The sequence below is a fragment of the Ammodytes marinus genome (assembly GCF_949987685.1).
Source record: "Ammodytes marinus genome assembly, chromosome: 7".
Taxonomy (NCBI): Eukaryota; Metazoa; Chordata; class Actinopteri; order Uranoscopiformes; family Ammodytidae; genus Ammodytes; species Ammodytes marinus.
Window position 1 is genome coordinate 7,017,678 of NC_137211.1, and position 24,329 is coordinate 7,042,006.

Genomic DNA, 24,329 nt, shown 5'->3' on the forward strand with positions numbered 1-24,329 from the left:
TTGGCTTATGTTGCCTTTGAGTTTGAGATTTCCCTCTTTCACATAAAAAGAAAATTGCACCTCTAAATTTCAACATATGTTTGTGTGTGTGTTTGTTTGGAAGCGAGGGTCCACTTCCAGCACAGCGCGGAGCTCCTGAGCCGACTGGTGAAAGTGGAGGCCAACTACTCCCTGCAGCTCTACCCGGACGAGGGCCACGTCCTGAGAGAGCCACGCAGCCTCCAGCACTTCCAGCGGACAGTGGTCAACTACCTCCAAACCTGCCTGAAGCACGGAGCGCTCATGGACTATGTGGAGGAGGAAGAGGAGGAGGAAGATGACTGATTACAAGGGCCCGTTCCACTTCTTCTGGAAGGACTCTCTTCAGACTTTACGCCATCTTATGCATTTCCTCGGGCGAGATAACCAGGCACAAGAGCACAGGAGTGGGGACCAAGCACATCCCATCACCTCCTACAACTTCTGGACAAAAAAAGGATTGATGTACTGTATTACCTTGTCGCGCACACAATTATTTCTGCTGTTATTCTGTATTTTTGATGCCCTGTTTGTTTACAAAGATCTCTCTCTCTCTTGAGACAATGTGGACTAGAAGGCTATACTGATTCCGCAAAAAAAAAGTTTACAAAGATGTTTAAAACATGCATGTCGTAATGGCTGCATGGTCTGTGTATTCGTTTACATTGCATTTTATGTGTGTTTTGCAGGTCAGAATCCCCATTCCCATCATCAGGGTAAAATGTGCTAAATCTGCCAACAGCCGGACACACACTATTGGCGCTTTTCCACCGCATGGTATCAGCTCGACTTGACTCGACTCAACTCGCATTTTTGGCATTTCCACCGCAATTTCATGGTACCTGGTACCTGGTAGCGGCTGCTTTTTTGGCTCTAGGTTCCAAGCGAGCTGAGCCGATGCTAAAAGGTGACGTCGGCAGACCACTGATTGGCCAGAGACTATTGTCTGGCCAATCAGTGGCCGGCCGTCTGCCGACGCTTCTGATTGGCCAGAGACTACCGCTTCATTCTGTTGTTTATTCTCCCCAACTCTCCGGGACTTTTGAGTGTATTTACGCCGCGTGCAGCCTACTCTGGCTTTCTTTCATTTGATTTGCATCACAGATCCGAATTTTTCTCCATACATTCGCTAAGCTCACCCAGTGTTGGTTTTTGGGGAAGTTACTTTTAAACCTGCAGTGTGTAGAATTTTGGGTTTTATTTCCTAGCAGATTTTGTAGAAAGTAATTATAATATCCATAAGTACATTTAATTTAGTGCATAATAGCTGATTTTTATTTTTTTTATTATTTATTATTCCCTAAGAAAGGGTCTCATATATGTCCATATTTCTGCATATTTTGGACCAAGGCCTAGTGCCGCCATCTTGAAAGTGTCATAGTTGGAATGGCATCAGGTGCATTGTTTAAAATTTAGAATTGTTCTTGTCCTTGAAGGCCACTGTAGCTTCTGTTACTATTCAAAAGGGGTGGGGTTACCCAGGGAGCGTTGCATTCTAGAACTTTGTAGAACTTTCTTGATGATGTCATATTACACACTGCACCTTTAACATACGAGAGGAGACATGTAGGGCAGCTAGCAGCTAGGCTAAATAGTAGCCAGCTGGGACAGACATGATAGCGAGCGATTACATTACAAGCCTCGGACTGAACTGATTACCTCAATAAAATATTCAGGCTGAGACACGGCTTGCATTTGAAAACACGTATCCTGAAACAAGCACTAAACAGCAGTGGCGTGCACAGGTAGACCTGAAGTGGTGCTGAAGCACCTGCCCTTTTCCCCTGGCCCAATCAAGTGCCCTTTTGGAAAAAATAAAAAAAATCTGAAAGTTCTTTTTTTTTTTTTTTTTTTACAGTGTATGTGGCCCATGCCGACATTATCATCTATAAATGCTCAACGATTAAAAACGTTTGACAATAATGCCCCAATAAATATGCCCCCCTTCCTCCTCCTCCGCACACACTTCAACGTGAACGCGCAGAGTGGACACAAACGGAGGCGCGTTGCCGCAGCAGTTCACAGCTGCTGCACACACACACCTACTCCCCGGCCTGCCCTGCCCCACCAGCGAGGTAACACATACATTGAATGGAGTCAAGAGTGTATTGTTTGCCCCCAAAGCCTCAGTTGCCAAGCTATAACTTGCATTTATCTGTCTCTGTTTTAAAGTAGCCTCTATCATGCAGCGCCACACAGCTGAGCATAAATTAGCCGACTGTCCTGCTTAACAAGCTAGCCCAAAAAAATAAATAGATATGACGTGATGAACACAACTAATTTCGGCGGAGTTTGTCACTGGTACAGCATGTGAATCTATCAGTATGCTGAATATTTAGTGTTGTTTAGGTTTACTTTAGGCTATATAATTAACACATGCAGTAATTTATTTGCTAAATGACAAACAGGCAATTCCCAATTGCCTGCAGATAAAGTAGCCTTGTGCCTGGTTGTAATGTAACCAAGCAGTCTTATTTTATATGGTTGGTCTCTTTTTAGTTACAAATTGCAGTATAATGCCTAGAAAGGAGAGGTTAAAAAGGCAAAAGAAAGGGAGCTACAGCAGGCAGCCCAGGGGAGCAGCTTTCTGCTCTCCTGGATGAAAGCATCCACCAGCAGCAAGGAGGAAGATGAAGATGAAGGGTCAGAGTCAAGACCAGAGTCATGTTAACTGTCCATTCTTAAGCCTGGTCTTAACTACGCCCATTCTTAAGCCTGGTCTTAACTACGCCCATTCTTAAGCCTAGTCTTAACTACGCCCTACTTAGCAGTTACAACCAGGCTTAGTTAAGACCAGGCCGGTTGCACCAGGGCCTTTTAAAGCTCAGATTTTAATGTTGAACTGTTCCTCAAATGTTATTGAAATATCTTAAAAGCTGTCCACACATTTTATTTTAACTACGCAAAGTGGGTTGGTGGTACTAAATCATGAAGCTATATAAGCTAATTATATTATTTTGTCCCAACCATAAGTTATTTCTATGTTACCAGACTTGCAGTAATCTTGTATTTACCTTAGTAGGATATTATTAGTACGGAGATCAGGGGCCTAACGAAGACTTCAAAGAGATAATTCGGGATAAGGGATTATTTAAAAAAATCCGAAACTGACTGTTTTTTTTTCAAACATGTACATTTTTTCTTTCTGCTTTTTGGTAATTCTGTCTCCAAATTATTCCAGAAAATAGTACTAAATAGCCCACATTGACACAGGTGATTTAGCCTTAGCTTTCTTCTCAAAGTGCACCTGATTGATGAATTTTACTTTAAAAGGTTAACATTTTTCTTCCGGGGGAGCATTCCACCTGACCCCCCTAGAAGGTCCAGGGTCCCAAACACAGTCTCCCAAATTCCTTTGAGAAACACTATGTGAGGCCGGGTATTAAAAGTCATTAGGCCAGGGGGGGATTTTGTACAAGTACCCTTAAAATGATTTGGTTATTCATCGATAGAATATATTGTGCGCTTTTTTTTGCAATGAGCACCTGCCCCCCAAAATGTCTGTGCACGCCACTGCTAAACAGTCAACTTTATCATGCCCGTGTTTACGTGCGTGACGCATCCCTACAGCTGACTGTGTGGCAGAGTCACACATCGGGACAACAACCATCCCTTTTAATGGCCCGTAGCAATATTCTTCTACTTCTTTTAGCAAACAGATACAAGGGGGGTATTTCTTAAACATTTTTCATCCGTGTTTTTGGCGGTTGGTTCAGTTAATAGTGCAACAACTGCTCGTAATTTCTGCTTTGCTACTTTGCTCCGGAGTAGGCTTTCAGCCCCTTACGACAACCCCGCCCACGTTCAGGAGGTACTATTTGCGGTGGAAAACCACCCGTGCGGTTACCAAACCAAGTTGAGTCGAGTCGAGTTGAGTCGAGTCGAGCTACATGTGCGGTGGAAAAGCGCCATATAAGACCTAAAAGATCCATGTTGATGCATTGAGAAGACTGAGCCTTACCAACGTAGTTAATGACTGCAAAACTTACCTGTGGTTTTCCATACAGATTCACGTATAAACCAGCTCACCACACTTCAGACTACAGGATGACATTCAAATTAATGCAGATTCATAGCAGTCATACAAAAACAAACAGTTGGGATGGCTCTGATACAATCCTAATCTGAAACTGAAATAAGACAAAAATGCAAACTGGCCCTACTGGTCACTGCCCTGGGCAGACTCTCCGCTGTCTTTCAAGATGTCATTGTAAAAAGCTATTTGAGGTCTTTTGTAGAGACTGTGTTCCCGGCTTCAATAAAGTTAAATGAAGCATAAGGATCATTCTCTTCGTGCCAAATACGTTTTGTGGACTTTATCCATTGGTTTTATTAGCATAACTTGCATCATGTGATTGAGAATGAATATGCAACCAAGGCTTCTTTACACCACAAGAATGTCTGCAAGAACGTCTATGTAGGTCCGTCAATCTACTGTATATGTACAGTACACAATGTGTCTGTGTTGATCTATGGTTTTGATACATCGTGGCATTTTGATCGTTTCCTGTGTATTGCAGTGTTAAGTTATTTCTTTGGACAAACTTTTGAGCGATTATATTTCAGTCCACAAAGGTAGTGGACTGTGGGCTTGACCATCAAACTATCAACCAAACTATACTGGTAAAGTGCATGCAGTTGGTTTGAAAACGAATGCCCTTGACTGTAAACAACCGGCTACTCCTTTTTTTTTCAACAATCCTTGACAATAAAGTTTGAAGTTCTTTGTTTTACAGCAACAAAAAAAAATCTGCTTTGGTTCCTTCACTCAGTACCATGGCTGTAGTTTAACCGAGCATTCATTATAAGACATGATTATGTAAAGAGAAAAATGACCATGGCATAACACTTTGTAAATACTGACTTTGATCATGGCTACAAAGATCATTACTACTGATAAAAGGGTTTTTCAGAGCAGTTCAGATAGGGTCTATTTTATAGTATCTGTCAAGACTGATTGATTGTAACATATGGTGATTCTGAATGCTAAAAATATCACACTAACAGATATAAATAGCACGTAGCCCTAGGTGCAATGTAAGAAATAAGATAATTGAAACACAACTAATAATAATGATCAGATATTCAGCTATAATTCAATTAAGGTCACCATATCTTCTATTCAGAGTTCCTCATTGAGATACAGACCACATTCGGATACAGTGGAGAAAGATATGTTCAGGGTTAAAGCTCAGAGTCCATTGTATTTTAAGCTACATGAAAGATGCCCTTTAACTTCTCCTAGGCAGAGCGACCGGTTTTTACTAAACCCTAGTAATTAAGACTACTGTAGAGGTGATTTATTGTTAGCATATCCAGACAAGGGTTGTAGTAAAGATTGCTTCATAAACTGTAATCATGATCACAGTATTTGTGCTTCGACTGAATTCATGGACGGACCTATAAAAAAAATTAAGCAGTTGAGAGACTTTCAAGCGTGTTCTTGAACATACCCTGATCTTCAGCTGTCGTCACAAAGCGAACGTGAGCCTCTAGCCAATTAGCGCGCACCTGATAGCCGTCTAGCCAATCAGATTCCTAGACGCTGTTGTACCGAACTAGCCCATCCTCCAATCAACAAGGGCGCTACTTGCGGGCCGGAATCCCTCTTCAACCTTCTGCTTTCTGGAGGGGCACCTTCAACCCAACCAGCTCCGCGGTTCACTGGCAGCGGCTTCCTTTAGCTGTAACGAATAAGTGGAAATAACACCTTTAACACAGACACCATGTCCTTTCTGACTGTCAGCAGGCTAGCGCCGAAGCTCCTGAGCTCAAAGGTAAAACGACTTGAAAATAAAACGGCCTCTATGCCACTTTTTTTCTTTTTTATTTCTACCAAAGGTGTGAACGATAGTTACCTTGGAAGCTAACGTTAGCTTAGCCGGCTAACGGCGTAATGTTAACCGCGTCGTGGATTGGCTAATACTAGCTAAAACAGTGTAACGGGTTTTAGAATGGCATGTATTTCTTGTATTATATACAGAGTCGCTAAAACGTTGGAATTGCCCTTTTTGTGAATGTGTATCTTCTTGTTAGCTTACGTTCGCGTGCTGACCGTTGCTCACTGTGCTGGCCTGGTGTTGTTACCGCGAGGACATGTTTCTGTAACTAGTTGTGAGCAGACGTAGCCAACTGGGTGTCACTTCGTCTGTCATATTTCGGTTTCATAAGAAATTAATGCTATTCATTATCTCTAACCGGTTGCAGAAGCTGTGGGTGCGTTTAAAACTCTGCTCCAACTTTGCATTTCTTCACCACCTCCCGTTGACCTTCAAGTTAGGATTTCAGACAATTATCTCGATATTTTCTGTGTTTTTTGCAAATGTTTAAGTTACATAACACTGTCAAAACAAGAGTTTGAATGTGGATTCCAACATCTAACACTCATTTTAAAAGAATGCTTTCTCAGTGTTCCCGCAGATCCCTAAAAGGTCTTAAATTAATCTTTCAACAGTCTTTTTTTCTGACGTTGCAATTTGATAAATTGATAGCATCTATTAAAAAGAAAAATCGCGAATGCTTCTGGCATTAACATCACACAGATCAGCTGATATGGCCACGGTGACATTTTTATTGGCTTTTTGAGTGTGCATTTTGAATGACTTGAAATCAAATAATCACACAGCAAATTTTAACACAGCAACACATTTTGAACCTTTCTTAACTATATGTTTCCCCTGGCAAGGTTTTATCCAAATGTGTCCCTAATCCAAATTGTGGTTATTTTAAAAGACCTCTTGGATTTCTTTCAGTGGCATTAAAAAAAAAAATCTGACTTCAAGTTGGCAGATTTGAACATTTTAACAATCATGGAAATCGGATTGTTATAATGGTGCCTGTCATTAGGTAATTTGAGTGTAACTTTAGTGACTGTAACCTAGTTTTTTACTCCACTGACCCCTCAACCACAAACACTTTACGACCTTCGTACCAACCTGTCATCCACTACTGAAAGTCTTCAGATAATTTAAGTTGACTATACTCTCATCGTGCTTGGAATCAGTGACTGAATGGTATCTTTGAAATGTGTATGGTAATGGAATCAAGTCGCTGTTATCAGACTAGTAATTAGGATTATTCAAAGATAACCAGGATTATTCAAAGATAACCTATGTCACTCACCCTTTCTCTCTCTCTCTTATCAGATGTAATCTTTGCTCTGGCCAGTTATTACTAAGCATTTTTTTTAAGTTGCAGATCATTGTTGGATTTGGACCACAACTTTTTTTTGCCTCTGAGCTATGACTGAAAATCATGTGATTGAGAGCAAGGACAGATAGTGTACTTAGTGGAGGTCTCATAATAGTTTCTTTCTTCAGATAATTGTGCTTAAAATAAAGAAGTACAAATATTGATTGATTCAGTATTTTTCTAGAAATGCACCAAAATGAAAATTCTTGGCTGAAACAAAAAAAATATAGCACTTTGCCACTGGCCTAATGCAGAATGCATTTTTAATTCCAGCAGACATTATACCAACAAAGCAAAATATAACTTCAAATAGATAAATTATTTGATCAAAAACGGTATTGGTATGTAAAAAAATATTTTCTTTTCGTTTTACAGAGTCTGAAAGTGTTTTTATTTGACTTTTTTCACAAATCATTTCTGCTGCCTAACATTCGGTGCAGCCCTATATTTTTCGATTTTGGGATAAATGCAAAAGTTCTAACCGGTAACTAAGATGACACTTTAGAGAAAATACGTGTCCGTTTGTAATGGTTTATGTCAACAATGTTTTTTTTCCTCAAGCCAAGTTGCTTGCCATGTTTACTTTGGTTAACCTTAAAGCCCTTTCATATCAGAGCCTGTGAGGTGACTCTTCTACCCTTCTGTGCAGCGTGGTTGCCTTGCCCTTTCTCCCAGACAGGAAGTAAGGAGTGACTAGGTGAAGCTGTCACTCTATATTTAAGACCTGAGGCTGTTAAATAATCTCTCTCTCAGCTGGGACGAGTTTGTGTGTGTGTGTGTGTGTGTGTGTGTGTGTGTGTGTGTGTGTGTGTGTGTGTGTGTGTGTGTGTGTGTGTGTGTGTGTGTGTGTGTGTGTGTGTGTGTGTGTGTGTGTGTGTGTGTGTGTGTGTGTGTGTGTGTGTGTGTGTGTGTGTGTGTGTGTGTGTGTGTGTGTGTGTGTGTGTGTGTGTGTGTGTGTGTGTGTGTGTGTGTGTGTGTGTGTGTGTGTGTGTGTGTGTGTGTGTGTGTGTGTGTGTGGTGACGCAAGAGCCTACCTCTTTGTTTCACAATGGGAGTAGTCGGCCCTTTATCCACTCGTACCAGTTGTGGTTTGGTGATCCCATTGGGAACACACAGCCAGCTTTCCCACAGACTCCTCCCTCTCCCATTGATAATTTGAATAAGCTGACACAGGGGTCCCTGTGGGGGGGGGGGGGGGGGGTGGTAGCAGCAGGAGCAGCGGGGCAAGCTCCACTTTCCACTCCCGTCACTTCCGACAAGATTACTACTAGCCTCTAGTCCAAACACTTTCATAATCGGAGCCCGTAGTTTTTTAATCTCCCCAGACTCCACCAGTCTTCTTGTTCCAGCAACAGTTCAAGGATTAAAACCCCCAAGCACCATTAGATAGAATTCTTTTTGCTGTCGAAGTATAATTTGTGATTTTTGTTGGCTTGTTTTTACATTACATACCTCATAGGGGCAATCTCTCATACATGCCAAACTAAATGGGAAACATTTAAATTATAATTGTATTACTCCACTAGCCTGACACATCCATAAATTGTGACTCACTCTGTATTAATCCTGGGATGCTTGTAAAGACAGGCCTAAACATGTATTAAAAAATGTCCCGACTTAACAAAGTCCTGTTTCTGACAAATCAATTGTTCATATTGACACTGTAGACTGGTTAGTGTGTGTGTGTGTGTCATTGTGAAGCAATATTTGTATGACTAAGAACATATTCATATGATTGGCATTTAGTTTGTGAATGGATTTGTTTGACAGAGTAGTCCTCAGCAGTTGGGACTTTTTTGAGCTGTTAACTGCCTATCTGTCACATCTCGTTTTATATCAGTGTACATTTTTTTTGAAGAATTGAAGACGTAGTAACCAGCAACCAAAATAATTTAGGTGACGCGAAGGGGAGAAATGTAGTGCTTGTCAATAAAAGAAAAGAAGGATTAATCATTTAGATCCTTTTTATAAATCGCTTGTAACATTTACTGCAGGGGGAATAGTCTCAGCTCAGTATTAAATGGTAGATATAGGAACCACCTGTTATTATAATGCATAAAACTGGGAAGGCTTTTGGTATGTAGATGTTGAGGCTACTCAGATACTAACTGAGGTTGTTGATGTTTTGGTTTATTTAGTTCAGCAATGTTGTCTGGAGGACCATTAACAACAAGTTCTCTATGTATGATGTTTCAAACGTTGTCCAACATACTTTGCAGTGCAAGGTTGTTTCAGTTAACATGGAGGAGCTATAGTGGCCTAGAAATGCTGCAGAGACATTTACATCAGAAAAAATATGTGTGTGTGAGTGAGTGTGTGTGTGTGTGTGTGTGTGTGTGTGTGTGTGTGTGTGTGTGTGTGCTTACTTGTACTGAAAATCTTCTTATTTTGTCGTCTATTCCACAGAATGCCACCCTCCTTGTGGCTGCCAGAAATGCCAGCGCATCAACAACAGTAAGTACTCTCTCTACTCTGTTCACTACAAGGTTGTCTGCCTTTTGACATACTTCCCAGTTTAGGTGATAAACTTTGTGCAAGTTTTTTATTTTTTGGGGGGTGGGGGTTAAACACTAAAAGGTATACTATAACTACTGTATATGAACACATTTTAGTTTAGGTGCATGACTGATTAAGTGTTGTTGTGTCTTTTTACAGAATCTGAAGGACATTCTGTCAGACCTCATCCCTAAAGAACAGACCAGGATTAAGAACTTTAAACAACAGCATGGCAAAACCAACATTGGATCGGTTACTGTTGATATGGTGAGTGAGTCTTATTATTATTTATTGTATGTGTCAACGAATCTGAATAAAATAAGGCCCCCCAATTCTTCTGATCCGCTATTTAAGAATGTGTATGTTAAGGTCATGGACCGTGATGTAGATTGGATGTGGCAAGTTAACTTCCCCTAATCCGTCTAGGCCTGCCTAGACTTATTAACTGTGCCAGGTATCAACCTTTCTGTCTGCTCTCTGTGAGGTCACAATATAAAGCTCAAACGCTTCCTGCCAACACAGACGTTTTTAGCTGAGTCCCTAAAAACCTCTACTGTACATTGGCAACTAACACTGCTCCTATAAATGCTCTCTCACACACACACACACACACACACACACACACCAATGAAATAGCTGCGACCTCTTCGTTTATCTCACTATACCTCACCTGACCTCTGGCCAGTAGCCAATACCATGGGGATTTTAGCAGAATTTACTGTGTCCTGACGTGAGTCCGTTTCACTTTCAACAACAAGAAGGAAGCATTTAGCTGTGGCCCATCCATGTTATGTAAATGTATTTATTATTTGTGTGCATTTTCTTATTCCAGGGCATGGTATTACATACTTTAAGTAGGATTTTTCATTTCTTTGTAAAATACTTGATGACCAAACCATTGATGCGCAAATCTTGAAATAGTTGTGCTTCACTCAGTTGATTCTGTCTTTTAAAGGTCCATTTTGACCTAAATGTTGTTACTGCGTACATCCTTGCGTGGTGTAAACAAGACAGTTGTTCATGACTCTCTTCTACTGTTCTCACCCACAGGTCTATGGTGGTATGAGGGGGATGAAGGGTCTGGTGTATGAGACCTCCGTGTTGGATCCTGATGAGGTCAGTATTCCTCACAATTGGCACCATGTATTGTGATTGCTGAAGTGGTTATACAGTTTAATCGCCCATGGCACTTTGGAGATTAGAGTGTCTCCAGGCACTTCCCTTGATTGCATTCTCACTGAAGCGGTGGTCCTTCACTGGCAGATTTCATTGTCCTCATACAGTCTGTTATAAGGTCACCACATTGCATGAAAGATATTTTATTCCAAATGATTTTGTAAATCTGGAGCTGGCCAACATGCACTTGTTTTTAAACACGCTGGTTTCATGTATTCACTTGATTTCTATGCACTTGTTTTAATGTGCTGTTTTTGTTATGTGAATTGTCCCAGAGTAACCATGAAACGCACTTTACAAATAAAATGTATTATTAGCATCACTTGAATAGGTATTTTTCAACATCTCTTTCTTACGTTGATGCGCAGGGAATCCGTTTCCGCGGCTACAGCATTCCAGAGTGTCAGGACTTGCTGCCTAAGGCTCCAGGAGGCGCGGAGCCACTGCCCGAGGGTCTCTTCTGGCTGCTGATTACAGGACAGGTGCCCACCGAGGAGCAGGTGAGCGCTGGAGCTGAATACATTAACCAACAATAGAGTGATGATGAGGGAAGGCTGGGCAGCTGCTCATGTGCTCCATCCATCTGTCAGTGCAGGTGTCTCAGATGTCAGATTTTTCAAAATAAAATATTCATGCAGAATATTTAAATATAGGCAAGGGTGATGTATTAGCTTTTGGTCAGTTTGAAGAGGAACTCTATAATACTATATGAAAGATGAGAAGATTCCTGTTGCGTTGTTTTAATAAGATGTTTGGAAGTGGAAGTAAAGGATGGGACCTTTTTAATTATTAACCTTATTATATAAAGTAGAGATTGTTTTATAACCTGGAAACAAGACAAAGTCTGTACTGTAACTTTTTATTAAACAGACATTCAGCCATTGACACTAACGGTTGCCCGCTTGCCTTGCCCGGGGCAAGTTAAAATAATGTTCGGGAAAGTTGAGATTGCTTTTTGGTTGCCCGGACGGGCAAGTGGATTTTTGAGGGGTTGTCAGTAGTCTAGGCTATTTATTCATGTGTTTTAGAGTCCGCAAAACAATTTTTTTCCCGCTCTCTCTTTCTCTCTCTCTCATATTAAAATCTGTAGGATAATAACTAGTTAGCTTAAAAAAAAATCGCAACGTTCAAATGTGATGTGTTCAGGTCGGCTCAGTAAAATGATTATTAGGCAAAGGTCAATAAAAGGACATCATGTCTTCAAATGTAACATTAAGAAAAAAGATTTTTTTGTTTTTTGCGAGAAGCTTGAATAATACAGTTTGGGTGAAAAACTTGTTTTCCCAGCAATATAAAATAATTAGTAGGCCTAAATATGGAATTATGACATGTTTAACCCTTTAGGCGCCGGGTTTAATTTTGAAAAATACTTTATTTTGACACCTAAATTTCAGAAGGCTCTGGATTGAGAATGTCCTGAAGTTTATCTAGGGAATACATTTTTTCATCTAATTTGCATATTATGACGTCATATGGCGGCGGCCATATTGGATTATGTAATTTCCATGAAATACCTGATATTTTGAAATAGAGTTGAACTTATTTCATCAAGTTCACCCCCTCCATCCATTTATGATGTCCACTATGTTGTAAGCCAACAGTTGTAAACTAGAACTAGAACTACACCACAAAACAGGCACTTTTTATGATTTTAGATTTTTTACCCATTTTAATTTACTTTTGTCTTCTATTATTATTATTATTACCATTATAATATCAATATATATATATATATTCATATTCAATAGTTGTTTTCTCTCTGTTGTGTACTTGATGTATTTGCATTGAATATTGTATGTATTGTTGTTTTTCCTTGAATTTGTTTGAACTCGACGTCATTGTAAATGAGGGTCACCCCTCAATTGGTCTCGAGGATAAATAAAAGTTAAATGAAATGAAATGAAAAATACATTTATATAATGCTGCGTCACATGGCTGCACCACTGCTGCGCATGGACGCACCGGGGCCGTAGAAAGAGTGCACACTAACTCCCTACTTTTGCTTGCCATATTCTCTCAATAACTCCTAAATCCAGCTTCAGCATAAATAGCTTAGTGGCACACTATCTCCGATTTCACACCCAACAACTGCGCGATTCATTTGCAGCCTGGACGCGGAGGTGTGTCACCTCTCTGCTCTGACGGCCGGCTCGGACTGCTCCGAGGGGCTGCTCCGAGACTGACCGCCTGTCAGTGCTTTTGGTCGGGGAGGGGCTTGCGGCAGCACCCGCTGCTCGTTGAGCAATGAGCACAGTAACTGCAGAGAGAAACGTGCTTTCACGTCAGAGTCTCCAAACACCACAAAAGTTTTCAATAAAACCAGAAAAAATCGCTAGGAGGATATGACAAAAAAAGTTTTGATGGGATTTTTTTTTTTTTTTTATCGGATGGGATTTCCGGATTTCCGCGAATATTTTGCATTGAAGGATGACGTTTTTCTGAGCTAAGGTCTAGGTATGGGATGTCTGCTAACTAGTGGAGGGGAGTTTGAACAAAATATAACACTCTATTTAGAGAAAACAGCTGTTTGATTCAGTAAACCGTCTTGTCGCAATTTTGCGACTGTGGCGCCTAAAGGGTTAAAGCCCTATCCTTAGCTCTGCTCATCTTATAAGCAATTAAAGCAATAATACCAGTTCTCTTTTAACAAAATAATAGAACAGTATCAATAAAGATTTGGTTTGTGGAGTCTTTATAATGGTATCAATATGAAAAGAAATTAATGATCCCCCTCCCTACTTACAGTATAACTGGGCAATAGCTTTAACATGGTGGATTTTAATCATTTTATGGCAGACGATCACTTTTTGGCACAATGTGACCGTTTTGAATAAGTCAAATAAGTCAAATTTTTCTGAACACATTTGTGTGGAAGCTAACACTCAGCTTGACTCTGAGCTAGACTGAGTTTTCTGAGACCCCCAAAACCAGGCCAGGTGCCTGGTAAAAAGAGGCCCTTTCAGGATGCTGCGGCAGGACCAAGCTCTTGGCTGTATGTGTGATGTCATGATATCTAGGCTTATATGGATTGCTGTTGGTTGTATGTGGTCAGGATGAAACAAGTAAGCATTGTTTGCATTTAAGAGATAAGGTTCGCTAAAATGTATATTTTAATAAGCATATATCACTGTTTAACATTTGTTTTTGTTTTTTTGGGAAAGTGAACACGACATTCGGGCAAGTAAAACATTACCTGTACTTGCCCTATGGGCAAGTGCTTTTAGAACCTTAGTGTCAACCCCTGGACATTGCATTGCTGCCAGCTGTCTCTTTTGAAAAGGGATATATAGACAACCTGACTGATAAACCTTTTCCTTTGAGCTGACTCCAACACTGCAAGAGAGTTCTTCTTTAACCTTCGTTCTCTGATATTGTAAATTTTAATGCTCAAAGAGGTCGGCTGGGTTAATCTTTTACCTTCCTTTTTATTGTACTTTAAACTCAACTGTAGAATTGACCACTCAGGTCCCTTCTTTGCACTTTTGTTGTACATAGTATTCAGAAGAAAATCGTTATCTTTGTGTCTGTATCGGTAATACAAAGCCTAGACTCTGTAAACATGTATGTAAACAAAGGGTGTCCACCGTAGCTAGCAACATGCCCGTTTACATAGCCTAGGCTGTGTACTAACACTGGATTTTTCAGAGCACACATAGTACATACAGGTAGCGGATCGTCAGCAGATAGCACTGATTTTGACAATGAGCATTCTCAAGAATCGCTGACTGCACCTAGAGCATAGATAAGATTATTTGAGCCCACTAATATTTCTTTTCTGCTGTTCCTCCAGGTGAACTGGGTGTCCAAAGAGTGGGCAAAGAGAGCAGCCCTTCCCTCCCACGTCGTCACCATGTTGGATAACTTCCCCACAAACCTCCACCCCATGTCCCAGTTCAGCGCCGCCATCACCGCTCTGAACAGCGAGAGCAGCTTTGCACGTGCTTACTCTGAGGGCGTCCACAAGAGCAAGTACTGGGAGGTGAGTTTACATCCAAAACACATTGTCTCATCTTACACCAAGCACTAGTGTCTTGGCATTAGGATAGAAATGTATAGATGGATGGTTAGTCAATTTATTGAACATTTTAAAATAATACACACACACACACACACACACACACACACACACACACACACACACACACACACACACACACACACACACACAATAAAACTTATAAACAATCTATTTTAAACAGGAACGACAGCAAAAAAATAAACAACTCAAATAATGTCTATTTCAGATGGAGTGCTGTTAAATTGTCAACATTCATGGTCCAAAAATAATGTTTTTTTTTACACCAATCTGAGAATTTTCTCTGTTGTGTTAGAGCCTCACAGGGCTGCTAACATGGCGGTAGACTTTTGGTGTGGTTTCACGGACTCTTTCTAAATCCTTTTTACGTTGGTTCTGTTAGTACGTCTATGAAGACTCCATGGACTTGATCGCCAAGCTGCCTTGCATCGCTGCCAAGATCTACCGCAACCTGTACCGTGAAGGCAGCAGCATCGGAGCCATCGACTCCAACCTGGACTGGTCCCACAACTTCAGCAACATGCTGGGCTACACCGACACCCAGTTCACTGAGCTGATGAGGCTTTACCTCACCATCCACAGGTGATACTTTAAACATACCTATCGCATTATTAACTAGCTTTGATTTTTGAGTTTAGTTTCCCAGCCCTTTCGGAGGATTTATGCTTCCCTTCTGGTTCTAGTCACACTTAAATGGAAGTAATGCTTTTTTAATGTTCATTAAATATGTCAAGCTTGAAGTAAAACTCAGTTTAACTGTTTGAAGAACTGGAAACCACTTTGAATAATGGATATTTTTCTGTGCACCAGGATTAAGACATGATATAATAATGCTTCTAATTATGCAGATATTCACAAGTGAAAAGAAAAGTGTTATGTTAGCCTAATATCACATCATCATAACATGTTACTAATTTAATAGGTTTTTCAATTATTATTTAATACTTTTTATGTATTGTTACAGTGACCATGAAGGAGGCAATGTCAGTGCCCACACCAGCCACTTGGTTGGCAGCGCTCTGTCCGACCCCTACCTGTCCTTCAGTGCTGCCATGAACGGTCTCGCTGGTCCTCTCCATGGCCTGGCCAATCAGGTTTGTCCCAGAGCAAATCATTTAGTTTCAGTCCAATTTTACACTGGCCTCCCTCAGGCAGTGTTCCAATAGGACTTTTTCAAAGAGTAAACTTTCACCAGTATGGTAGGAAAGGCACAGGTGTTAATATTAAACTTATTGGCTGAATGCCATTTAGCTGCTTTGGTGTAAAGGTGTTGGCCTTGTGCATGCTTGCTCTCTGTTGGGACACTTGAATACAACAGATCCTTTTTAAATGTAGCTTATCAGTAACACCTGTGCTTTTTATATTATGACAATTTGAATACATTTGGTCAATTTTAGTTTTAGGTCATTATTGGAAAATGCATGATTCCATTATCTGTTTTACAGTCAGCTTCAACAGCCATTACGGTTTATACTTTTCACAAGAAACAAATATAATTCAAACATAATGTCGACAATAAAGAAATTCCTGAACACACACAGGGCCTGTGTGAACCTGTTAAGTGGTGTTGGCTACACTCCCTGCTGTGGTATTTCACTGTTAAGCAGCAAAGGCTCAGGTCATTAAAAAGTCATAATCGTATACTTTCTGTAATGTACAATGGAATCATAATATGTATTATTAAGCACTGTCTCAAAATTCCTAGTTATAACTCATCATTGTGTTTTTGGCTGTATCTCACAGGAGGTGCTGGTGTGGCTGACGGCCCTGAATAAGGATCTGGGCGGAGAGGTGACGGATGAGAAGATGAGGGATCACATCTGGAACACACTGAAGTCTGGACGGGTAAAGACACAACTTCAACAACCAATTATGTCATCAACACATGTTTGCACACAAATGTAGTAATGTCAGGATAAAGCATGTAGGGATGTCAGGGCTTTTATCTGCCATACTGCCATTGTTTTGTCAGGGTGGCCTTACGTACAAGGGTTATTTTGGCTTTGGACAGATCATAAATACATTTTCTTTTTTTAATGAGCATTGCTGAGTGAAAATTACAAGTAGCTGAAACTTCTTAGTTCAAAAGTTGAGGTAAAGTTGTCGTCTCTTTGTAGGTTGTTCCAGGCTATGGCCATGCTGTCCTGAGGAAGACTGACCCCCGTTACACCTGCCAGCGTGAATTTGCCCTAAAGCACCTGCCCAACGACCCCATGTTCAAAATGGTGGCCCAGCTTTACAAGATTGTTCCCAATGTGCTCCTGGAGCAGGGTAAGGCCAAGAACCCCTGGCCCAATGTGGACGCACACAGCGGAGTGCTGCTGCAGGTAAGACGTGGTGGCTGTTAATCATACATGGGGCATGACCATTATGCCGAAAATAGTTTGATTCGGGACGCAACAAAATAAATGTATTTAATTCAAACTTTATTTATATATTAATACATGCTAGAAGGTACAAGATGTATTGCATCCTCTCTAATACAGAAATTGCATCAAATTAAACGATAGATGTTTTATTTATATATCGTAGCACATAACCCTGTGGAAAGCTAGAGTTGCTAATACAGATCCTGACGTGCCTCCCCCCCTGTCTTTTCAGTACTACGGAATGACTGAGATGAATTACTACACTGTGTTGTTCGGTGTGTCCCGAGCCCTGGGAGTGCTGGCCCAGATGGTGTGGAGTAGAGCTCTGGGCTTCCCCTTGGAGCGTCCCAAGTCCATGAGCACAGACGGACTGATGAAACTAGTGGGAGTCAAATCAGGCTGAACAAAGCGACTGAGAGAGGCTGGGGGTTAGTGTGAAGGGTGGGAGGAGGAGGTGGAGAAATATCAAAACGCAGACATAAGTTGACCCCCTGACATTTCCAACCCCAGGGATTCAATGGGATTCAAAGAGACAGTACGCTTTTAATGTCAATTCACAAAGAAAAAGGGCCTTTTTAAAATTGTCACACCATTAGTGTTTGAGTGCGTTTAGTTAACACTGACAAGTTTTCCTTTTCATGTTTCCATATTTGGAACAAGAGGTGAAAACTTGAGAGGACGCATACATGTAATCAATAGTTGGCTCAAACTACGTATCATTAGAACGTCTGCTAGCATCGCTAAAATGTCCCCCTGTGCAGTGCCTGCCTGTTTGTCATTGGGCACTGGATCTGTCCCATCAGTAGGCAATGGCATTTAAAGGGAATTGTGGGAGTGAATTGCTCTTCCTTTGTATTTGTTTGAAAGATCTAAAAGTGAACTACCTAACGCTGTTTTTGGCTGATGCAGTGATTTGTTTTAGCGGATACCCCCGCTAGTAAAATACCTTTTCCCCTAATTAAGACTCAACTTAGTTTCTTCTATGCAATCTTCCCCGATCCCACCCTGTCTGTCCACATGTTTCACTCCCATTTATGAACACTCCAGTTTAGGAAAAAAAGGTCCTCACTTGTACAATTAACAAGCTGTCCAAGATATACTACATTAAACTAACATGAACATCTGTTAAAAGATACTGCCCCTTTAAATCTTTGGTCTCCCCCTTTTCTTTTTTTCAACTTTTAGGTTTTTTTTTTCTTTTTAAATGATGACCTGTACTCCCTCTATGATCAAAATAACTGTCTTGTCTATATAGAAATTGTTTTATTCCGCTCTTTCTCTGTTAAAATGCTTTCCTAGCTATTTTAATGGGTCTCTCTGCTCAAAGGCTTTTCCGAATGGTAAAGAAACAAGAATAATGTACAGTAACAGTCATGATTTAAGATTTGAGCAAAGGGTGTTGTAATTGGCAGCCTGTAGTAGATCCTTAAGAGCAAGCTTGAATATTTAAAGTGGGATATAGGGGGGGGGCTTTGTATATATAAAAGTCCTGTCTTATTTGAGTGTGTGTATGTTATTCATCCCCAGAAGAGAGCGCTTTCAATTTAATCAACTACTCCAAAAATTAGCACTTGCTTGATAGGATTTCCTAATTTGTTGCAGTAGAAAACCTCTCCCTGGTTGATTGTGTCCCTTTTAACAGAGTTTTGTTTTTGGTGTTGAATATGTAAAAAACTATAATCTTTGGGTTCTCATGTTGTGGTTTTATTTATACTTTGTGTACATAGGTATATATATGTATAGCTTGAATGTATAAGCTCTGTGCGATCACTTGCTTGTAATAACCACAATGAGTACCGTAGTTTACCAACAACAGTGTAGTAGAGGTGTCCGGTGTCACTGTAAATGTTCAGTCTCGCTGGTCACTGTCAAATTTCCAACAACGAACAAAAAGAAAAAAACTGCAGCTATCTTGTGTATATACACAATTTCTTGCCTATCTCTGTGGGCTTAGTCGGTGCTGTTTCACTTGAATGTTTCAAGCTTGCTCTTAAGTTATGGGTTTGTCAACACTCCGTTTTTTGTGTAGTTAAAAGCTCTTGCAATCTTATTTTATTTTTTCCGAACTGCTCTCGCCATGTTAGTCGGTATTCAACGCAGAATGAACAATTTGAATCTCTCCGCTCTTCTACCCTCTTTCTTCTGGCTTTAGCAAGCGCTCTGTGTTTTATTATAGTATTCTATGTGGTGGGTTATGCCTAGGGATTTGGTTATTTTGATCGTAGAGGAGCGTTAAGGTTGTAACTGGGAGAAGTCATTGCATATGAATTCGTCAGAGAAACACTTGGGAGATGAGGCTGGATGGGTCAAACGGGCAAGAAAAGGCTTGAAGAACGAATATCGGAAAACCTAACAAAAAATAAAAAAAATAAAGGTTTTTATTAACACTTTCTTGGTCTTATTTTGTCTGTGGAATAGAAAAGTACCAGTAAAATAAAGAAAGTCATTTGTTTTAAGGACACCGGATCCTTGTGTTACTATCTGATGTGGAAATTCAAAATGTATAAAGAAATATAGAGCTGAATACACAACCACTAAAGAGTAAAGTTTTATGGAAATTCCTGTCTTGTCTGTTATGATGGGCTTTATGACATTAGAACGTGTTGATGCGCACATTCTCACTGTAAATAGACAATTACACACAGCATCAGACAACACATTTTTTTTTTAAATCAATTATTCTGATTATGTCTTACATCTCCTGATACATGGCTTCATTTGGCCACTATTCAGTTCTGTATCTTCCACTCTGACATGATACGTCTGGCAAAGCCTGAATTTACCTAATAATAAAAGCAATCGGCTTGATCTAGAGAAGGGCTGTCCAGATACACCACCTCTCCTATGTTCCGTTATTAATAACTGGCCCACATACCATGACCCCACTCTGGTTACTTGTCGGTCAGATACCTCTGCCCCTGCACCATACAGACTCACTCCCCACTGCTTCTTCGTGCAGTTATGGTAATGTCTTCAACTACAATTACTGTTGAGATCAAAAGAAAAATTGCCTGCAATCAAGTCACTAAAAACATGTACATAAAGGAATTTGGTGAGCAATTTGACGATATTAAAAAAGTTCACACATGGAAATAAATTCTAACAGCTTTTTTATTTTATTTAAATAAAGCTCAGAAATACACCCACAATATTTACAAAGGTACAATTTAGCTTTTAACAAAATAAATGATTGAACTGCAAAATATTGTAGTTGTAGCAACGTTTCAATGATGGCAACACATCTCCATCCCTGTATATACATACTAAGCTACCACTATTCATTAATTTGACACTGGAAGCTTACTGTGAGGATGGAGGCCTCGGGTGATCATATAATACTTGAAAGTATTGCTTGTGTATCTTCTGTCTGTTAAAATAACTTGTCAATGTTTTTGATTTACACTGTTTGCACCTGTAATTATAAAACATAGTGTGAAATTCAATCTGTATGCAACATAGTAAAAATAAAACCAAAATAGAATTGGAGATGCATTATTATTACACCATGCAACATTACAATATATGAAGACCGTGGATGAATACAATTCCAACATGTATGAAATAATCAATTGTTTTGCTTAAAGATTTAACAAGACGGCATTTAACAATCTCATATTAAGTTATACTGTGATCTTTTTATGTTTATATAACAGTGACTTTGCAGGCCCAGTTTGAGTTCATTAACATTCTTCATGCATAAATGATTCACTACTAGTATGCCTTCATCTGTAATCACATCATAGTAGCAACAGAAAATAAAATTAAACTTTGAAGCCAAGATCTAGCTTTACAAATATGCATTTTTTATTGGAGTATGAGACTTGCGACAAAATGAACCGTTGTCTATTATGAGAAAGGTCACGCGCTAGTGACTTCTTCGATTGACCTGGGACATTTCAGTCAACTTAAGAAACGGCAAATACAATCAACAACCTTAATGAGAGCTTTTTCATGGAAAATAAATAGAAATCCCAACTGAATGTAGTCATTTCCTAGCAAAGCAACACGTAAACATCAGCTAAAGTTGTCCATCATATTTGCCCTATAAGTTACATCCATGCATCAAAATGTATAAATAAAATGGTCCATAAGAAATTAGCATGAAACCCATAGACAATGGTATTAAAGGAAAATGTTTTATTCTATAGCCCACCAGAATATTTTATATGCACAATGTACATGACGGAAGAGTTACATCCTTCTGCTGGCCTTCAGAAAATGGACCATAAAATACAAAAAGTAATAGAGGATGGAAACTGTTAGTTCACTATAACCTCATCAGATTACTATAAATACATGTTCCATGATTTAATAGCAGATCATATTTAATGTCTAACCTTTAACTTTGTAAGTCTATTTTATCAAAACATATATTCAAAAAATACAAATGTATAGTGATCATCTACTATCTGCAATATTCTTGTTGTAATCCAATCTAGAGTACTTTCCAGTCGGTCAATCTACAAAGTTAGATCCCCCACCCATGTCAGTTAATCTTGTGATAGTTACTAGAGCTGGGCTGTAAAATAAAGCATAATTAAAATGAGCAGGCCAAGTGTCAATGTCCAAAAACACAAGTCTTACAGCACAACAGCGGCCAAGTTAAAGCTACATTTGCCAAACCTCAAAGTCGATAGAGGGCGCAGCTAACTGATGAAGAAATGGCCTTTTGATCAATGATATTGTCACAGGGCTTTAAACATGGCACATTTCATTTGAACTCCAATAAAACAGTATAAGTGTGCGTACATTAACCACCGATGTATAAATTAAAAAAAGGATTAAATGAATTATCTTTCTGCACCAAGTTCACTACTATCAGTCAAAAGATATATTAGAACTTTGACTCTGAAATAAAAAGGCAAAGAATAAGCTTTCCTAATACAGTATAATAAGATGATCAGAGCACTGCACTAGACACACTGACTTGAAAATGTGTCACTATGGCAATTAACCTTGAGATCACAGTGAAATGTAGAAGATTTGATCCCAGTTAAGAGTAGAAGTGTATTCTTTTTTTTTTCCATTGTAAATGTGCTGTTCCTTTAAAATAATAGTCAACTCGCTACCATTGGTAACATGATGTTGCAAATGTTTACTGTTTTGTTTACATATATGCAGCTTGTAACTGCCATGGAGCGGGAGTAATGGTGGGTTCCTTTTGCTCAACAAAGATCCCTTGAAGTGGAGGTAGACAGAAAGTGGACAAACTTAAGAGTAGAGTCTAGCTGCAGCCCCGGAGAACAATACCCTGGCGGGGCAGAAGTACTGTGGCTGGGCGGAAGTGTTGTGACAGACGTGATTTTTGTCTATTTAGCTTCCATAACATGTCGGCTGATAACGTCACTAACTTGCCCTAACCCTAACCACCCAGCTGTGATGCCTGAACCTAATCTAATGTTGTATCTATATATGTTCTAACCTCTCCCTGTACCCTTGCCCTAACCACCCAGCTGTGATGCCTGAACCTAATCTAATGTTCTATCTATATATATTCTAACCTCTCCCTGTACCCTTGCCCTAACCCTAACCACCCAGCTGTGATATCTGAACATAGTCGCCAAAACAATATAATTTTTTGTTATGTTAATTTCAGCGATAAATACGTTTACTTGTCTAAAAAAAAAGAAGAATTAGGTAACTTCCACCCAGCCACAGTACTTCCAGCCCGCCAGAGTATTGTTCTCCGGGGATGCAGCTGGATACTATTGCAAACTTAACACAACTAGGTGATTAATGAAGGATTTCTTGAGGAAAGAATTCCATTACAATACCTAAACGAGTTGGGTGTCTAAGATTGGTAGGAGCCATGATGTTTACGTAGCGGTGGAGAGTTGAAGTGATGAGCGACTAGGCAGCATCATGCAGGGTGTTGTGGATTGCGGGGCTGAATGTTGGTTTGTAAAGCCAGGTGTGGACGTACAGCAGCCGAGATCACGTCTGAGTCACCTCGTGAAACATCAACTCTCGCGGGATTCGAGTCTCTGGGCCGAACTGCTTAGCGGCTCGCCGCTCAAACGCAGCTACATTCTGCTTCACCACCTCGTCGAAGAACATGGTGGCTAACTGGGAGTGCAGCAAGGAGCGGAACTCAAAGGATATCTGGTCAAGAGACAAACATAAACATTGTTTCAGTAAAGGACAGAGGGAGTGGATGGGTCATAAAGAATGGCAACAATAGAAGCAAACTCAATAAATAGTTTGAATTGGAGGAATAGTTTGACATTCTGGAACATACACGTATTTGCTTTCTTATTGAGAGTTGGATGAAAAGTGTAATATCACTCTGAGTCTGTACGAAATAATATAACAATAAGTTGCTGTTAATTTAGCTCAGCATAAAGAGTCTAAAGAGGGGGAAACAGCTTGTTGTTTCTGTCCGAAAGTAGCAAAGGTTAGGTATGGAACTATTTGTGTATATCATTTGTGGTGTGTTGTTGTGGTTATGGAGTGGAGACTCCAGGAAGTCCCTCCTCACAACAAATAAATGGTCCAATAACCATTTATAATCATATTTTTATACTGATAAAAATGTGATAATAAAGGGAGAGAACCATGCTAGCCATTTACCCCTGCTTCCAGTATTTATGCTAGACTAGGCTAACTATCTTCTGTCTGTAACCGAATAGAATATTTACTGTACAGACTATTACTGTACAGACAAGCCTATATGCGTTTTCCCTAACCCATTCAGGACTGTCTCAACCATTGTGTGGTTTTGAGTTTTCCACAACATCTTAAACTATTCCTGTATTGAATGCAATTAGGAAAAAAATGCATCAGTGGCACAGGGTATGATACACAATCAAAAAAACATTATGGGAAATAAGCTGCAGGCTACTTACAGAAAAGTCTACGGTGCAGGTGCGAGGGTAACCAGGAATACCAGGACTAAAGCGCCATATCGTCTCCAAGTGATTGAACAGCTTTCCATCTGTGCACACCGCCTGAAGTGACCCAAAAGAAAAACTGGTTAGAAAATGGGAATTTCAAGCAATGGATGGGTGATTGTTGACCACACAAACAGTATTCGCTTTAAAAAT

General features: G+C 39.9%; 3 protein-coding genes across 3 annotated transcripts in view; 2 read left to right on the forward strand and 1 right to left on the reverse strand.

The window, feature by feature from the left end:
- Positions 1-324, forward strand: part of LOC307253576 (inactive dipeptidyl peptidase 10) — a gene marked incomplete at its 3' end in the record, with an annotated part of 29,694 nt that extends 29,370 nt beyond the window's left edge. The window contains exon 25 of the mRNA XM_080031686.1: positions 104-324. Within this exon, the coding sequence (XP_079887812.1) occupies positions 104-324 (221 nt within the window). The remainder of the gene's footprint in view (positions 1-103) is intronic.
- A 5,320-nt stretch (positions 325-5,644) lies between these two features.
- On the forward strand, positions 5,645-19,673 carry cs (citrate synthase). Its single transcript, XM_080031883.1, has 11 exons — positions 5,645-5,795; positions 9,616-9,663; positions 9,865-9,972; positions 10,756-10,821; positions 11,250-11,381; positions 14,672-14,860; positions 15,300-15,499; positions 15,882-16,011; positions 16,661-16,762; positions 17,035-17,244; positions 17,519-19,673. Exons 1-11 carry the CDS (start codon positions 5,745-5,747, stop codon positions 17,687-17,689), a joined length of 1,407 nt encoding a protein of 468 aa, XP_079888009.1. The 5' UTR covers positions 5,645-5,744; the 3' UTR covers positions 17,690-19,673.
- A 138-nt stretch (positions 19,674-19,811) lies between these two features.
- Positions 19,812-24,329, reverse strand: part of coq10a (coenzyme Q10A) — a 6,850-nt gene continuing 2,332 nt past the window's right edge. Inside the window, exons 4-5 of the mRNA XM_080031687.1 lie at positions 24,132-24,233; positions 19,812-23,388 (exon numbers count right to left, since the gene is read on the reverse strand). Coding sequence (XP_079887813.1) covers positions 23,221-23,388; positions 24,132-24,233 — 270 coding nt within the window. The 3' untranslated portion in view covers positions 19,812-23,220. The remainder of the gene's footprint in view (positions 23,389-24,131; positions 24,234-24,329) is intronic.

What these genes read in the sequence shown, in the direction of transcription:
- cs (XM_080031883.1), top strand. Translation starts at nt 5,745, where the DNA reads ATGTCCTTTCTGACTGTCAGCAGGCTAGCGCCGAAGCTCCTGAGCTCA. An exon ending in AGGTGCCCACCGAGGAGCAG is followed by an intron (nt 11,382 to 14,671) that starts GTGAGCGCTGGA and finishes CTGTTCCTCCAG; the next exon opens with GTGAACTGGGTGTCCAAAGA. An exon ending in ACAAGAGCAAGTACTGGGAG is followed by an intron (nt 14,861 to 15,299) that starts GTGAGTTTACAT and finishes TGGTTCTGTTAG; the next exon opens with TACGTCTATGAAGACTCCAT.